At 40.4% G+C, this 16,839-nt stretch overlaps 1 protein-coding gene across 1 annotated transcript in view; it reads left to right on the top strand.

Annotated features, from left to right (window-relative positions):
* The window catches only part of COL28A1 (collagen type XXVIII alpha 1 chain), a 190,627-nt gene that overhangs the window by 41,985 nt on the left and 131,803 nt on the right, over positions 1 to 16,839 (top strand). The window contains 2 exon segments of the mRNA XM_069587501.1: positions 11,611 to 11,679; positions 13,102 to 13,170. Coding sequence (XP_069443602.1) covers positions 11,611 to 11,679; positions 13,102 to 13,170 — 138 coding nt within the window.

Genomic DNA, 16,839 nt, shown 5'->3' with positions numbered 1-16,839 from the left:
GAAAGCTAAATGTACAGATCTTGAAATTAAAATTGTAAGGCTAGTAAACATCCCTACACAACAACCCGTTTTCTGCAAAATGCTCTATGAAAAGAGGTTAGTTTTTAAAACAGGAGTGGTTATCTTGACACAGCTACTAGGAATGCGTATGCACGTTGTAGCTGGAAGTTTAGTTAAAGAAACTAATCAAGTTTCTTTATAGCTTTCATGCACTATACCTTTAAACATGGTCAGTCCTCTTTCAGATATGAACCACTGGCAGAAGAATTTGACAGATGTGTACAGGTCCACTACGGTTTTGAAAAAATCCAAAGCAGAAAATCTAGAGACAACAGTTCAGGAGTACCACTATCATATTTGAGAGAGAAAAAAATTATGATATCTACACTCATGTTTAAGATAAGCAGAAAATAAGCATTTGTTGAATGAGAGAATGAGGAAGTGGTCTTACATGGAATGAGCTGTCAACAGTATCGTACTGCAGACAGGTCAAACAGGTAGGACCTATGGAATCACTTGGATTGTCAAGTGATCAATCGACAACTAAAGGTCGAGGGTTTTGGAGGGTTTTGGAAATGTTTGGGAGATTGGGGGAAGGGCGGTGACAAGGGATTGTAGAGGAATCAGAGAGAAGGGTGCAAAACTCAGGAATTCTGACCATTCTTCCAGGATATTAGGATAATATATAGAAACAGGACAGTGTTAACATAACCCATCAAAAGCTTCTTCTGCATTCAATGACCTGATATCTTATTTATAATTCCACTTACTTCTGAGTCAGGCATGGAACTTAATTGTTTTTTTCCCCCACAGTTTCAGATATATAAACTTAGAATCTTATGTTTTTTATGTCACTATTTTCACTAGAATATATATATCATAAATGATGATTTGTTGTTGTTGTTTAGTTGTTAAGTAGTGTCCGACTCTTTGTGACCCCATGGACTGCAGCATACCAGGCTCCTCTGTCCATGGGATTTCCCAGGCAAGAATACCAGAATGGGTTGCCATTTCATTCTCTAGGGGATCTTGCCAACCTAGGGACTGAACTCGTGTCTCCTGCATTAGCAGGTGGATTCTTTACCACTGAGCCGCCAGGGAAGCCCTGTGAAGATTTAGTAATTTTAAAAATACATTCTGGGACTTCCCTGGGGGATCCAGTGGTTAAGACTCTACACTCCCACTGCAGGGGTGAAGGTTTGATTCCTAGTCAGGGAAGTAGGATCCCTCATGCCCTGCGGCAAGACCAAAACTAAAAATTCTTAGTTTTGCTGCTGGAGAGGGTGTGGAGAAAAGGGAACCCTCTTACACTGTTGTTGGGAATGCAAACTAGTACAGCCACTATGGAGAACAGTGTGGAGATTCCTTAAAAAACTGGAAATAGAACTGCCATATGACCCAGCAATCCCACTGCTGGGCATACACACCAAGGAACCAGAATTGAAAGAGACACGTGTACCCCAGTGTTCATCACAGCACTGTTTATAATAGCCAGGACATGGAAGCAACCTAGATGTCCATCAGCAGATGAATGGATAAGAAAGCTGTGGTAATATACACAATGGAGTATTACTCAGCCATTAAAAAGAATACATTTGAGTCAGTTCTAATGAGGTGGATGAAACTGGAGCAGATTATACAGAGTGAAATAAGCCAGAAAGAAAAACACCAATACAGTATACTAATGCATAGATATAGAATTTAGAAAGATGGTAATGATAACCCTGTATGCGAGACAGCAAAAGAGACACAGATGTATAGAACAGTCTTTTGGACTCTGTGGGAGAGGGCATGGGTGGGATGATTTGGGAGAATGGCATTGAAACATGTATAATATCATATAAGAAATGAATCACCAGTCTAGGTTCGATGCAGGGTGCAGGATGCTTGGGGCTGGTGCACTCGGATGACCCAGAGGGATGGTGTTGGCGGGGAGGTGGGAAGGGAGTTTGGGATTGGGAACACGTGTACACCCGTGGCGGATTCATGTTGATGTGTGGCAAAACCAATACAATATTGTAAAATAAAATAATAATAATAAATTAAAAAATTAAAAATATTAAATAAATAAATGTATAGTATTAATATTTAAATACTTGTTTTGACTTAAAGTTAGCTTAATAGCTTTAGTAGATCGACCTACTGAACATCACTAATATTTCAGCTATGGTTTGGAAATAGTTCAAATACCACATATATGTACAACTATGAAGAAAGCTGAAACTTTCCCCTTAAACTAGAACTTTGGATAGTTTTATTTCAGCTCTCACACAACTCAAAGGCCTAAAAATACCCTAACATCATGATATTGCTTTCAACCACTGAAAAATGCTGATTTCTAATAGGATATAATTCTTTATAACTTGATGGGAAGGAAATCAGGTGAAACATGTAGACCTCAACAGTTGCCAGTACAGAATAATTAACCGAACAGAAAATGTTTTTTTAAGTCCACAGATCTCTTAATAACAGAATGACTACATTTTTGGCTTCATGTAAATAAAGTATTTTAGGTCCAAGGTACTCAAACATGTCAGCTTTTCCAGTTGTCCAAAACCAATAATAGGCCTTCTGGTTCTCCTGGCAGGCTCACACCTTTGAACAAAGTTGTGACTGCCTGGTGCACAGCAGTGTAAAGAGAAGAATCACTTTACAATTTTAATGACAAGTATCTGTCTAATGGATAATCAGAGCCGAGCTGCCAAACTGTGTGACTGTCTTTTTCTTCAGGGATGTCAAACTCTAAATACTATTGCTGTCCGGGCCTGGGAAAGAATCCTTAGTAATCCAGCGATACTTGTGGAAAGGGCTTTGACCTCCATGCCTATGTGCCCACCAGGATTCTAAATGAACATGTTAACTCATTTGATGTGAGACAACTGATATTGACAACTTCAAGTGGCTGCCAGAACACGCGGTGTGTCAGCCATTGGCTTCAAGACATGATTTTCCTCCCCAAATATCTGACGCATATGGTCCTCAGCAGATGGGGCGTGCCGTGGGCGCGTGTGAATGAACGCATGCGTGTGCCGAGGCTGCCAAGATGAAAGCTCTGATGGGTCAGGGAAGCCAAATGCTGCCCGTGTTTCCCATAAAAGGGTGCTGAGTCTAACCCACATGCCCAGTCAGGTGGGGCACTAATGTGGGACAGAGTCAGTTACTGCAATGTCTTCAGAAGGATGTCAGAGGTTTTTATTTTTATTTTTTAATTGTATCAGTGTTCTTAATTAATTCAAGTAAGTTTGAATTACCAGCAACACTGCAGCAGGGAAAATCAAGTTTATTCTAAGAGTGAGTTTTTTTTTAAATCATGGTAAAATATATATACTATTTATCATTTTAACCATTCGTAAGCATACAATTCAGTGGTATGAAATACATTTACAGTCTTGTGTAATCGTCATCACTTTACAACACTTTTTCATCATTTTAATATAAACTTTGTACTCTTTCAACAATAACTCTTGTCACTTTCCTCTGCCCCCAGTCTCCAAGAGTAAGTTTTTAGGAAACATATCACACTGTTATGAACCTGTCATCTCTCTGTAAATTGACGTCCTTCTCGGATTTATGGAGAGGGTTCACCCTGAATAGTTTCTAGCAACTCCTTTTGTGCTGGAGGAGTCCTAAGAGTGACCACCAAAGCTGAGTTTCTCAAAAGCTCTACTGATGGACTGTGGAGCAGTCCCTCCTTTTAGGGAAAATGACACACAATCCCTTAGATTTTACCATATATAATGAAATATGACTTTCCTAATAGATTGAAACATACGAATCATCCTTTGGTAAGTCAAACATAGTTGAATATTGACAGTGCCATGTGATTTAACCTAGTAGCAATTAAGAAAAGGAGCTGAGTTACTAAAATCTGCTACAGCGCTACAGTTTTCATCACATTCTCCACCATTTCTTCACTGCTATGGGTTTTTTGCTTGTTTGAAAAGCATAAGTAGGTGGAGAATATGGACAGTGGTCTTTTTTCTTATCCAACTAGATATTATTCAAAAAAGATTGCAACTGGAGATTTTAAATAATCATGGTCCAAATTCAGTGCAGTTGGTTAACAATTGCTTTATATGTAGAGTTACACTGTGTGATCATAGTATTGCCAAATATAATTTAGATGGACTTTACCACTGACTCAGTGACAACACTAATCCAAGTCAACTTTATGTGCCTGAAGTGGCATATATGTTAGCTTGCAAAACTATACTTTCTCTTGGCTTATTTTTATGTTAGATTCTTTGTCTTCATATGATGACTCTTCAGCTATGGGGAGATTGTAACTATCTGACTTGTGTGTTTTTCATACTAAAATAAAGATATAAATTTAGTCTGCAAGCAAATGATTTTTTAATTACTTTAAGAACTGAGAAGCCCTAAGAGGCACTTTTGCATGGTGGTTATTAGCACTGGCTCTAAAGCTAGACTGCTGGGGTTCAGATCCAGCCTTATACTGTGTTAGCTCTGTGATCTGGGGAACTTACTTTTCCTTCTCATGCCTTAGTTTTGTCATCCACGTAATGGGTCAATAGTAGAGTTGTTCTGAGTATCACATGAGTTAATACATGAAAAGCACTTAGAACAGCACCTGTTACATAGTAAGTGCCATATGTGTTGGCAATAATTAGGCAGCTAAGTATTTTGACAACCTTTTTTTTCATTAATGTAGAACAGAGCTGGCCTGATACATTTTCTAAAAATAAGCCCCTTATTAAATAACACTTCTCTGAAAGAAAAATTAGGAACTAAAAATAGAGCTTGACTTAACAAGAGCTGATAAATGTTAGTTTCCTGTCTCCACCATTCCCCTGCTTTTTTCATTCCTTTCTAAAAAAGGGCTTTTCTTCATTTTTTTCCCAAGCCTTTTAATATAGTAATCACATCATTGAGTTTCAGGTAAGACTGAATTTTGTGTATGCGTGCATGCTAAGTGCCTCAGTCGTATCCAACTCTTTGTGATCCTATGGACTGTAGCCTGCCAGGCTCCTCTGTCCATGGGATTCTCCAGGCAAGAATACTGGAGTAGGTTGCCATGCCCTCCTCCAGGGATCTTCCTGACCCAGGGATCGAATCCACGTCTCTTACATTTCCTCCATTAGCAGGCAGGTTCTTTACTACCAGCGCCACTGGGAAGCCCATTTTGTGCATACTTGAGCCATTTTTGCACCTTACAAAATACTCATTCATCATTTCCTTCCACTGGGAAAGTATGAGCATACTTGTCACAAGACTTAAAGTATTAAAGTTGGTGTTATCCATATCTGGGAAATGATAAAAGGAAGTTGCTAAATATCTGCCTAATGTTAAGAGTTCAAGGTATGACTAAATGATCCATAATTGTATTGTTTTAGAAAAGGTAAAGTTCTGCTCTCAAACAATCCAGTCTTGGACAACCACTCATTATTTATTATTTTAGGGATACGAAAGATATTGACTTTGGTTAGAGCCAGTTCCAGGAATGAGGAGTGCTGGGATTTCTGAACTGAACTTTCCATACAGTGTAACCTTATACCATCTATTTGGGTTTCATTATGACTTCAACTGAAAAAAATGATTAACTGTGTCTGGGTAAGTTTGCAGGAGAAAATGTGATAAGGGCTTGATATCACTATGTAATGTATGCTCTCAGCTGAAAATCTAAGTAAACCAGTGGGAATGCCAGAGGAACAATTCCAACCCCCGAACTCCCCCTGCCTAGACCAAGTTTCTTGTTTTGTTCACCCCTAGCAGCTGGCACAATACCTGCTCTTTAGTTGCTGTTCAGTAAATGTTTGAGGCCTGGATGGTTGAGTAGATAATATCAATTAGGCAAATACTGAGAATGGAAAGCTGAGCAGAATCATGACACCCTCCTCACAGTCTATGGGAAGACACATTAACACATGTAAAAATGCAAAGCTGCAACTGTAACAGATGCTCAGAAAACGGAGAAATGCTGCTATCGGTGTCTCTAGAAGAGGGATTTCACCTGACCAGAGAGGGCCTCCCTGAAGCCAAGCTGCTTAAAATGATATCTGAGGGATTAATAAAGACTAACTAGGAAAAGAGAGAGGTAACCACATCCCAGAAGAGACCATAGCACATGCAGAGGTCCTGGGGCGGGGGAGGGGAGCATGGCAAGTACAGGGACCTGAACAAAGGCCAGTGATGCTAGGGTGGCTAGTGAAGAGTTTTGCACACCACAGCGCCACACCATGCAGGGGCTCACAAGCCTTGGAAGGAACTCTGTCCTTACCCTAAGAGCAAAGGGAAAGGACCTGAAGGGTTTTACTCAGATTACTAGCAGAAGATTGCTCTGGCAGCAATGGGTGGGTGGGAGAATAAATTAGAGTGTGCTAGAATGGATGCATGTAGAGTATTAACGTTGTTGTAATCTGAGCAGGAGATGGTATTACTTTGGAGTAGACTACGGAGGCATGGTAAAGGACACAGAGGTGGAGGACTTGAGAGTTAGGAGAATATTGCTAGGTGTTGATGATGCATTGCATTCGATGGGTAAGGAAGTGAGAGATGTTAAGAATGACTTGTAGGCTCTCACTTGGCATATGGGAGGGGCCCTTCCCTGAGATAATGCTGAAAGATGATCAGCTTTCCAAGTGGAAGATTATCACTTTATCTTTGGAAACAGTGAGTGCCTTTTGAAATTCTCTTTTCCCTGACTTCTTTTAGACTGGCTTTGTCAGCAAACACAGCCCCCCACCCAATTTTTCTTGACCTCTGTCTTCCGCAGATCCCAAGGCACTGTCTTCTTTCACTCCCACCTGACTTAAGTGTCGGTACTCTCCATGGTTCTGACCTGAGCCTCCAGCCTCTTTAATCACTCTAAATCTGTGCTGTTCAGGAAAGGAGAGGTGGGATGAATAGAGAGAGTAGTACTGAAACATATGTATTGCCATATGTAAAACTGCTACCTGGTACAAATCTGCTGTATGATGTAGGGAGCTCAAACCCAATGCTCTGTGAATACCTAGAGGGGTGGGATGAGGTGCGAGGTGGGAGAAAGTTTCAAGAGGGAGGGGACACATATATGCCTATGGCTGATTCGTGTTGATGTATGGCAGAAACCAACACAATACTGTAAATCAATTATCCTCCAGGCAGGCAGGCTAAGTCACTTCAATTGTGTCTGACTCTGTGAGACCCTATGGACTGTAGTTCTCTGTCCATGGGATTCTCCAGGCAAGAATACTGGAGGGGGGTGCCATGCCCCCTCCTCCAGGGGAATCTTCCTCCAATTAAAAATAAATTAAAAATATAGAGTAGCCACACATGACTTCTGAGCACTTGAAATGTCGCTAGTCCGAACTGAGATGTGCCATAAGTATTAAATACGCATAGGATTTTGAAGACGTCACATTAAAAATAATGAAAAAATTATTATTAAGAGTTTTATATTGCTTATGCTGAAATGATAACATTTTGGATACACTGGGTTAAGTAAAATCTATTATTACTTTCTGGAAAATTAAAAGTTTTAAATGTGTTTCTTCATATATTTCTCATGGGCAGTGTGGCTCCACACAGTGACCCTACCGTCACCTTCATTCCTGTCTGTGTGAGCCCACAGAGCTGCTCACTGTGCCCAGAACATTTCACATCATACTCGCTCCTTTTCCTGGAACTTTGTCCCCTTTTCCTACCAGATGAGATATGATTCATACTTTTTTTTTTTTGTTCAGAGCAAATATCTTCACTACTGTATAAAACTTTCCCAATTCCTTAAGGTAGAATTAAATATTTCTGCCTTAGAGTCTTGTACGCTGCGCTAATGCCTTTGTTATAGCTAATTCACATGCTTGTATTTTGTTTTATATTCATTTATCTCTCCAGCCAGATTGTAAGTGTCTGCAAAGTACAGGTGCAACCTGATTTACGTCTATAATTATGTAAGGAGGTTCTGGGTACCAGGCTGGTGCTCAGTGAAAGTCTAGTGAGCAAAAATCGCTCTACAAATGTTATGCAGCCAACCACGTGACTGGTTACGACTCAGACATTTTAAGATGGTATTTAGAATCCTTTCAACAATGCTGCAGGGTAAATATAATGACCCTCATTTTGCATATGGGTATCTTGCAAAAGCTCAAACTGGTTATAAATTATAGAACCAGAATTCAGCTAGACTGACTGAAAGAAAAAGCCATGTTTTTCCCCCTGTGATACCATGCATACTTAAAAATGAATTTAAAAATAGAGATGATATGCCTACAGCATAAAATGGGAAAAAAAAAACCAATTTCCTAAGATGGTTAGAAGATTAAGTGAGATAATCTATATAAAGTTAGGGCAGTTCTACTTGAAAATAGTAGGTTTTATTAAACACTGCTTTCTTCCATCTTGAGGCCCATGGTATCAGTGCAGTTCATTTCAGTCGCTCAGTCATGTCCAACTCTTTGTGATCCCATGGACTGCAGCACGCCAGGCCTCCCTGTCCATCACCAACTCCTGGAGCTTACTCAGATTCATGTCCATTGAGTCGGTGATGCCATCCAGCCACCTCATCCTCTATTGTCCCCTTCTCCCCATCCTCAATCTTGCCCAGAATCACGGTCTTTTCCAGTGAGTCAGCTCTTCACATCAGGTGGCCAAAGTATTGGAGTTTCAGCTTCAGCATCAGTCTTTCCAATGAATATCAGGACTGATTTCCTTTAGAATGGACTGGTTGGATCTCCTTACAGTCCAAGGGACTCTCAAGAGTCTTCTCCAACACCACAGTTCAAAAGCATCAATTCTTCGGTGCTCAGCTTTGTTTATGGTCCAGCTCTCACATCCATACATGACTACTGGAAAAACCATAGCTTTGACTAGATGGACCTTTGCTGGTAAAGTAATGTCTCTGCTTTTTAACCAGACTATGCTGTCTAGGTTGGTTATAACTTTTCTTCCAAGAAGCAAGTGTCTTTAATTTCATGGCTACAGTCACCATCTGCAGTGATTTTGGAGCCCCTCAAAATAAAGTTTCTCACTGTTTTTATTGTTTTTATTGAAGTGATGGGACCTGATGCCATGATCTTAATTTCATGAATGTTGAGTTTTAAGTCAACTTTTTCATTCTCCTCTTTCACTTTCATCAAGCGGCTCTTTAGTTCTTTGCTTTCTGTAATAATTGTGGTATTATCTGCATATCTGAGGTTATTGATATTTCTCTTGGCAATCTTGATTCCAGCTTGTGCTTCATCCAGCCCAGCATTTCACATGATGTACTCTGCATATCCTGGAGAAGGAAATGGCAACCCACTCCAGTACTCATGCCTGGAAAATTCCATGGATGGAGAAGCCTGGTGGGCTACAGTCCATGGGGTCTCAAAGAGTCGGATACGACTGAGCAACTTCACTCTGCATGTAAGTTAAATAAGCAGGGTGACAATATACAGCCTTGACTCTACTCCTTTTCCTATTTGGAACCAGTCTGTTGTTCCATGTCCAGTTCTAACTGTTGCTTCCTGACCTGCATACAGATTTCTCAGGAGACAGGTCAGGTGGTTTGGTATTCCCAACTCTTTAAGAATTTTCCACAGTTTGTTGGGATCCACATGGGGATTACAGGCTTTGGTCAAAGGCTTTGGCATAGTTAAGAAAGCAAAAGTAGATTTTTTTTTTTTAACTCTTTTGCTTTTTCAATGATCCACTGGATGTTGGCAATTTGATCTCTGGTTCCTCTACCTTTTCTAAATCCAGCTTGAACATCTGGAAGTTCACGGTTCACGTACTGTTGAAGCCTGGCTTGGAGAATTTGGGCATTACTTTGCTATAGTGTGAGATGAGTGCAATTGTGCAGTAGTTTGAGCATTCTTTGGCATTGCCTTATTTTGGGATTGGAATGAAAACTGACCTTTTCCAGTCTTCTGGCCACTGCTAAGTTTTCCAAAATTTGCTGGCATATTGAGTGCAGCACTTTCACAGCATAATCTTTTAGGATTTGAAATAGCTCAGCTGGAATTCCATCATCTCCACTAGCTTTGTTTGTAGTGATGCTTCCTAAGGTCCACTTGACTTCGCGTTCCAGGATGTCTGGTTCTAGGTGAGTTATCACACCATGGTGGTTATCTGGGTCATGAAGATCTTTTTTGTATAGTTCTTCTATGTATTCTTGCTACCTCTTCTTAATATCTTCAGCTTATTTTGACAGCAAGATCAAGTATTGTGAATTTTGAGTATCAGTTGACTACCTTGTTTCTTGCAGCTGGTATAAAATTTAAAATTGATCTCATGAAATGTCTAGGAGTCAGATTTTCATAAGCGACTACAGATCTCCCCACTGTGCTCTCTGGCTGGCATCTGAACATATGAACTCCCTGAGTGTGAGAATAAGACTTCATAATTAAACTCATGTTGGTGTCAATAAATAAAGACACATTATTTTAATAAACAGAAGAAATTAGCATTATAAAAAAGAAATGGCAATCCACAGCCATTGTCCTTTTCTCTGTCAACATGACAGGACCAGAAGCCTGAAAGACCCGAGGACCCATATCCCTGTGGGTGATACCGAGGTGTGAGTTTGTGCAGGCCAGATAATCCCTCCGGGACTCCGCTTCCTCACCGGTGAAACGCAGGAGTTTGAGTGCCGTGGTCACGTTCAGTTGTATAGCGCCCGAGCTCCATGATGGGCCTGCCACCTCGTAGACTGTATTAACTGAACTGCTTCTGCTATCTAGTAACAAATATCTTGACTAACAGCAGCTCAAATTGTAAGAATGCTTCTTGTTGAGTGAACTGAGTGTTTGAAGGTGGGTAGTCAGGACCGGATCAGGAGCTCAGAGAGGCTGCCCAGCAGCTAGGCTCCTCTAAACTTTTTCTGCCTCACCCTCATCAACTGTTGACATTCATCTGGGAGACTGGTGCCTCATGGTTATAAGACGAGCTATTACCTCTCCAAGGAACAAAAGCAGCAGAAGCAAAATTCCCCTTTGCATCCCATAAGATCCCCACATCTCATCTCTCAGAACTGAGCCAAAGGATTAACGTAGACTCATCAGTGGCAATGAGAAAGAAGAGTCTCCCCTTATTTTAGACTGATTTTCATTCATCTTATGCCTCCAAGGGTGAAGAATACCTGCCCACTGACCTGAACAGATCAGATTCATAACAGCAGGGAAGAGAGAAGGGACAGGATGATCACTGGGTAGGAAACAAATGTGTCTGCCAGAAGCACTTAATAAAGATGTTCTGAACAAATGAATGAAGGCCGAATTATGACTTTTCATGGATCCTAAAAACTTTTGTGCTTCTGGGGAATTTTCCTCCATAAAAATGTTTTAAATTACAGATTTTAACTGAGTTGGTATGAAGAAAATGTGGTCCAGACTGGATTCACTATTATAATCAATATTAAGGTTTTTTTTTTTTTTTAAATTCTGATTTTAAAAATTTAAATGGAGACATTTTTATGAACCCTAGAATCTGGGTCTACTGTGTCTCATGGCTAATTCCACCCTGGGTCTGTGTTGTCTGTCCAATTGGATGGTAAACACTTGAGGGTGGAGACCGTGAGACTGTGTGTTAGGTTGTATTGATGCCCTCAAAGCCCCTATCACAGCACTGTACACCTAAGAACTGCCCAACAAATATGCTGGAGTTGACTTAACATCTCACTGTTTCTTCCTCCAGGGTGAACCTGGCCCTCCTGGTCCCTATGGTCCTCCAGGAGCCCCTGGTATTGGACAGCAAGGTGTTAAGGTAACGATACTTGCCTCTCTGCCCACTGATGATTTCTGAATCTATTGTAAGGCTGGGAGGACTGTGACTTGTGCTCAGTCTTACCCTCAGAGACACAAGGAGTCTGCCTGTAGATGAGTTACTTACAGTCTGGATGCTTGAACACTCACAATGTCCTAGTTGGGGCCAGTTACCCCAAGAATAATCTATGTATTTTTTGATTGTTTGGAATGAAAATTACTCTTGGCTCCAAATACCCACCCTCTCGCCAATGTACATCTGGTTCTATTGAGTTTTCATGGACTCTAAATGTTATCACGCAAAAATGTCATTAGGGTGTGAAATACCTTAACACATCAACTATCACCTGCTCACATCAAATAAGCATACAGGGGCAGAAGTCGGAAGAACCCTGACAGTGAATAAGTAAAAGCTGACAGGTTTGCTGGAAACTAGGAAGGGCTGAATCTTCCCAATCCAAGGATTGAATCCGTGTCTCTTACGCTTCCTGCATTGGCAGGTGGGTTCTTTACCACTAGCGCCACCTGGGAAGCCCAGAAAGGACTGGAACACCCTATACTTGGATGCTCTGCATCAGGCAGGATGCACTAGAGCAGTGCTTATTTTAAATGGCTTTTCTATGTCACTGGGACAATAAGACTTCAACGTGGGGCTTAAACAGAGAGCAGTACAGAAAAGTGCACTTCGAACGTAACCAGGTGTCCCCATGGATGGCATTTAGACAATAAGCACATTGAGACTCCAGGGAATGTGGAGTTTATACTGGCAGAGTTACTGGAGAAGGGTTCTGAGGGAGATGAAAGGTGATGCATGAATGGCGAGGTGAAATGGAACAGGACAGGGCGGGGAGGGGAGGGGACGGGCGGCGTCCCAGGACAGTGGCGGCCGCAGGGAACAGCACAAGCACTGCCGGGTGGTCTCCTCAGTAATCAGGACGAGTTGCACACAGTCTGTTCTGCCAATTGCTAATCATTTCTGAAAACTAAAATTGCATTTACATAGGAAGGAATGAGGAACATTTGGGAGTAATTTGTTCACTTAAATTCACGGCGTTTTTCAGGCTCTGTTGTTTAGTCACTGAGTCGTGTCTGACTCTGCGACCCCATGGATGGTAGCCCACCAGGTTCTTCTGTCCATGGAATTCTCCAGGCAAGAATATTGGAGTGGGTTGCCATTTCCTTCTCCAGGGGATCTTCCTGACTCAGGGATCTAACCCATGTCTCCTGTATTGGCAGGTGGATTCTTTACCTCTGAGCCACCAGGGAAGCCCTTTCCTCCTTTAGATTTTTTTTTAATCTTTAGGAATTTGAAAAGTTTGACATTTTTGCTATCTATCTTTGTTGAAATCTCCAGAGTACTTTGTGCTACGTGTGTTCTGTATTTAAAATCTCAAGCTTGCATTCAATTATTTCTTCCTCGTAGGGGCAAAGAGGCCAGGAAGGAAGAACTGGGCCTCCAGGACCTACTGGTGTTGGTGAACCGGGCCAGACAGTGAGTAGCAAAAAATTTTAGGTGGAATTAAAAGGATAAATTCTTATGTGCTCCTTTGGATTAGACTATGGTTAAACTAAGCTATCTCTATCTTTTTGAACAACAAAAGTCAATAAATATATAAAGGTCAGATCCAAGTATTAGTCTTCATAATATCTGAAAAATGGATAATTATATATAGGATATATACATAGTCTCTCTCTTAGTATAATCTCTTATGAAATTAATCAGCTTGTCCATGAAGAAAAGCGTTCTCATATGTCAAAATTTCTTAGGAGATAGGAGATCTAGGTTCAGACTTAATATCTATAATTTGTACTTGACTTTCCTTTAGTCATAAGAAAAATCACTAAGAATAATCTCCCAATCCTGAGTATACTCTAAAGTTAGAATTAATAATGGTAGATGGGTAATACATGTGCTATTTGCAGCTTCTACCTTATGTAGCTTTGATATTCACTGTTGTTGGAAGGGAAAAAAAAAGAGAGCTGGAGAGGAAATGAATAAAACATGACTTCTGGAATAAGAAGGTTTTAAACTTTTCAAGTAATCATTATCCTTCTAGAAAAGAACAGTAGCTGACTTGCTGGGCTACAAATAAAAACAACTGACTGAATAGTTGGTCTCTCAATTGGGTTTTGTAGTTTCTCACACGTAAATATTAAGACAAATGTGTGCTTCCTTGCTATACTCTGGGAATGAAATGGCAGCATGCTATTTGAGGGTTAGACTTTTCACCAATGTCTGAATACACAGATTAAAAAAACAGAACATCAAATAGAGGGAAAATATACTGGTTTACACAGAAGGCAATGGCAACCCACTCCAGTACTCTTGCCTGGAAAATTCCATGGGCAGAGGAGCCTGATAAGGCTACAGTCCATGGGGTCGCGAAGAGTTGGACATGACTGAGCGACTCCACTTTCACGTTTCACTTTCTTGCACTGGAGAAGGAAATGGCAACCCACTGCAGTGTTCTTGCCTGGAGAATCCCAGGGATGGGGGAGCCTGGGGGGCTGCCGTCTATGGGGTCGCACAGAGTCGGACACGACTGAAGTGACTTAGCAGCAGCAGCAGCAGCAGCAGCAGCATACTGGTTTAATTATCTGCTGTTTCCACTAACTAGATAGTACTCTTAAAACTTAACTACTGAGAAAGAATATGAGTTCTCTGCAGACACTGCTCATTCTACACTTCAGCTAGAAGGACGCAGGCCCACACATGCTGCCATGTGTAGAGGGAGTACAGCAGAGAACTTGGGAAGTTTTTGACAGAAATGAAAAAATCTTCTCACAATGTTCTGAATAAGTGGGAATAAAAATGAGGTTCGTGTTTCAACGTCAAATCTTTATGAGCTGTCCAAAAGAAACCTAGATTTTTGAAACAAACATAAGACTTCTTCTTTTTCTCCCACATGCCTACTTTTAAAAAATTAATTTATTTTTAACTGAAGGATAATTGATTTACAGTATTGTGTTGGTTTCTACCAAACATCAACATGAATCAGCCATAGGCTTACCACCTACTTTTAACTTAATAAACAGCTCTGCCTTGCCGTGCTGAATCCTAAAAGAGACTGCATGGCTAACCAAGGGACAATCTGTGACCATACATGTTGCATTATTCATCATGAACTGGGTGTTACGTAAGACGTCTAGGCTGCATGCAGTGGAAGTCCAGCATCAATTCTTGAAGATGCAAATAGTCTCATGAGTAATTGACTTGGAGACTCTGATGGCATCTTCTCCATTGTTACTCTTCCCACAAGCGATACCTACAGCCCCATATGAACAGACAAGGAGAACAAAACTGAGCATGTTAGGCTGGCCTAGCTGGAAGTGGACTCCTGTTCTCTTCATGAGCACAGAGTATGAAAATATTTGTGTCCTAGGTGAATGCTCCCCAAACCACAACCATTTCAAAGACGGTTCTAAATAAGCAAATAGACAGAATGTCAATCAGTCTCATTTCCTAGCTCTACTACCATCCACGCAGTTTTACTGAGGGGCTGGGATGGAGACTATACCCAGGAGCAACATCAACTTCCTTTTAACAAAGCTAACTTGGATGTTGCCACTGCTGACTATGCCCAATCTGCAAAAGGTACACGGAAGCCTGATGTCACCTTTCTCTGGAAAGGGCCAGTTACATTTCTGATATGTTGACTACCATGGAGCTCTTTCACAATGGAGGGGGCCATGATGATGGCCATAATTGGTGGGGGGTAGGGGCAAGCAATTAATCAATAATCAAGTGAGGATTTGCCATTACTATCCACCATTAAAGGTCTTACTGTCTCCATAGATTTACTATGATGCAAACACATAAGGATATATTTTCATTTATATTGCTTCAAATTCATGAGTTTCTTATCTCTGAGAAATCAACAATTTTGCAAGTTATTAGTTATGATCTCTTCAGATATTTTCTTTTTTACATTATTTATTTAAGAATTCTATTATTTAGTTGCATTTTGCGGTGGTTTCCTAAAATCTAACATAATGCACAAATTTATTTTTCTCTACTTAGAAAATGTCCTTAAATCATCCCTTGTGTTTTTAACTTAATAAGTATTTTTTAAAGTTCTTGAAGTTATTTTTAAAAATCTACCTCTTTTTATTAATATATTTTTGCTACACTGTCCTCTTTGCTTCTTGTATTTCTATTCTTACGACCATTAATCATTTAAAGTCTATCTTCCCTTTTTTTGGTATCTATTGGTTCACTTTTACTCACTGAGAATTAATTTCTTGTATGTTTTGTACCCTGGCATCTGAATTTATTGTCAGCCAGGTTTAACTGTGAAATCCCAAGTGTTCTATGTCGGAGCATGTTTGAGAGGAATGTGCATTTATTTGCCTCTCTTATGTATTCCAGGCACATACTTGATGTTAATGCCTTGACTAAGGTGCCCCAGGACCACCAACGTGGTGTCGCTTGAAACTACAAACCCGTAGGCAGTGTAGGACCCGGTTAGGAGTTGTCAGGTCCATTTAGAGCCCAAGTGAAGTAGACACAATTCTTGTCATTCATAACACTGTGTTGATGGGAACATTGTGTTCACCCCGCCCTTTCATTGAAGATACATAACTTAGAAGGTCCTAGTTTTATGGGGGGGATTTCAGTTCTGATTTCCTCCTCGTCTTCCACTGATTGAGCCTGTCTTTGTTCCCATTTCTTCCTCCTAGACTCCTAGACTTTGCCCTAGTACACAGCCACACTTTTCACCCAGAGCAGTTACAGTGTTAGCTTATAGGCATACCTCTAGTGTTCAGCTCTCTTTTCGTTTTGAAACCCTGTAACTTCCCTTAATTATTGATTTTGGGGGGCCTTCATTTTCAAGAAAATTTTGTATTATTTGCTTTTCTCTTTGTAGCTAGAGGGTTTTCACAGTATTGGCAGAACATGAAATTCTTGTTTGTTTTCTTGAGATCTAAGCCACAATTACACAAATTAGAGTGACACCGTGTAGTCTGTGAAATAATTGAAAACTGAAATCATAACAAAAAAGGATAAATCCCAAGAAATATATGAAAATACTGTCTCAAAATATCATAATAAAAATCAATAATGAGCTTTTGAATTATTTCAAAGTAACATAAGGGCTTAGGACTGACAAAGTTTCTGCTGAAAGTTCTTTACATTTGTTTCTTTGCCTGAATCATTTCA

The sequence above is a fragment of the Ovis canadensis genome, chromosome 4, assembly GCF_042477335.2.
Source record: "Ovis canadensis isolate MfBH-ARS-UI-01 breed Bighorn chromosome 4, ARS-UI_OviCan_v2, whole genome shotgun sequence".
Classification (NCBI taxonomy): Eukaryota; Metazoa; Chordata; class Mammalia; order Artiodactyla; family Bovidae; genus Ovis; species Ovis canadensis.
This window is presented reverse-complemented; position numbering and strand designations above follow the sequence as displayed.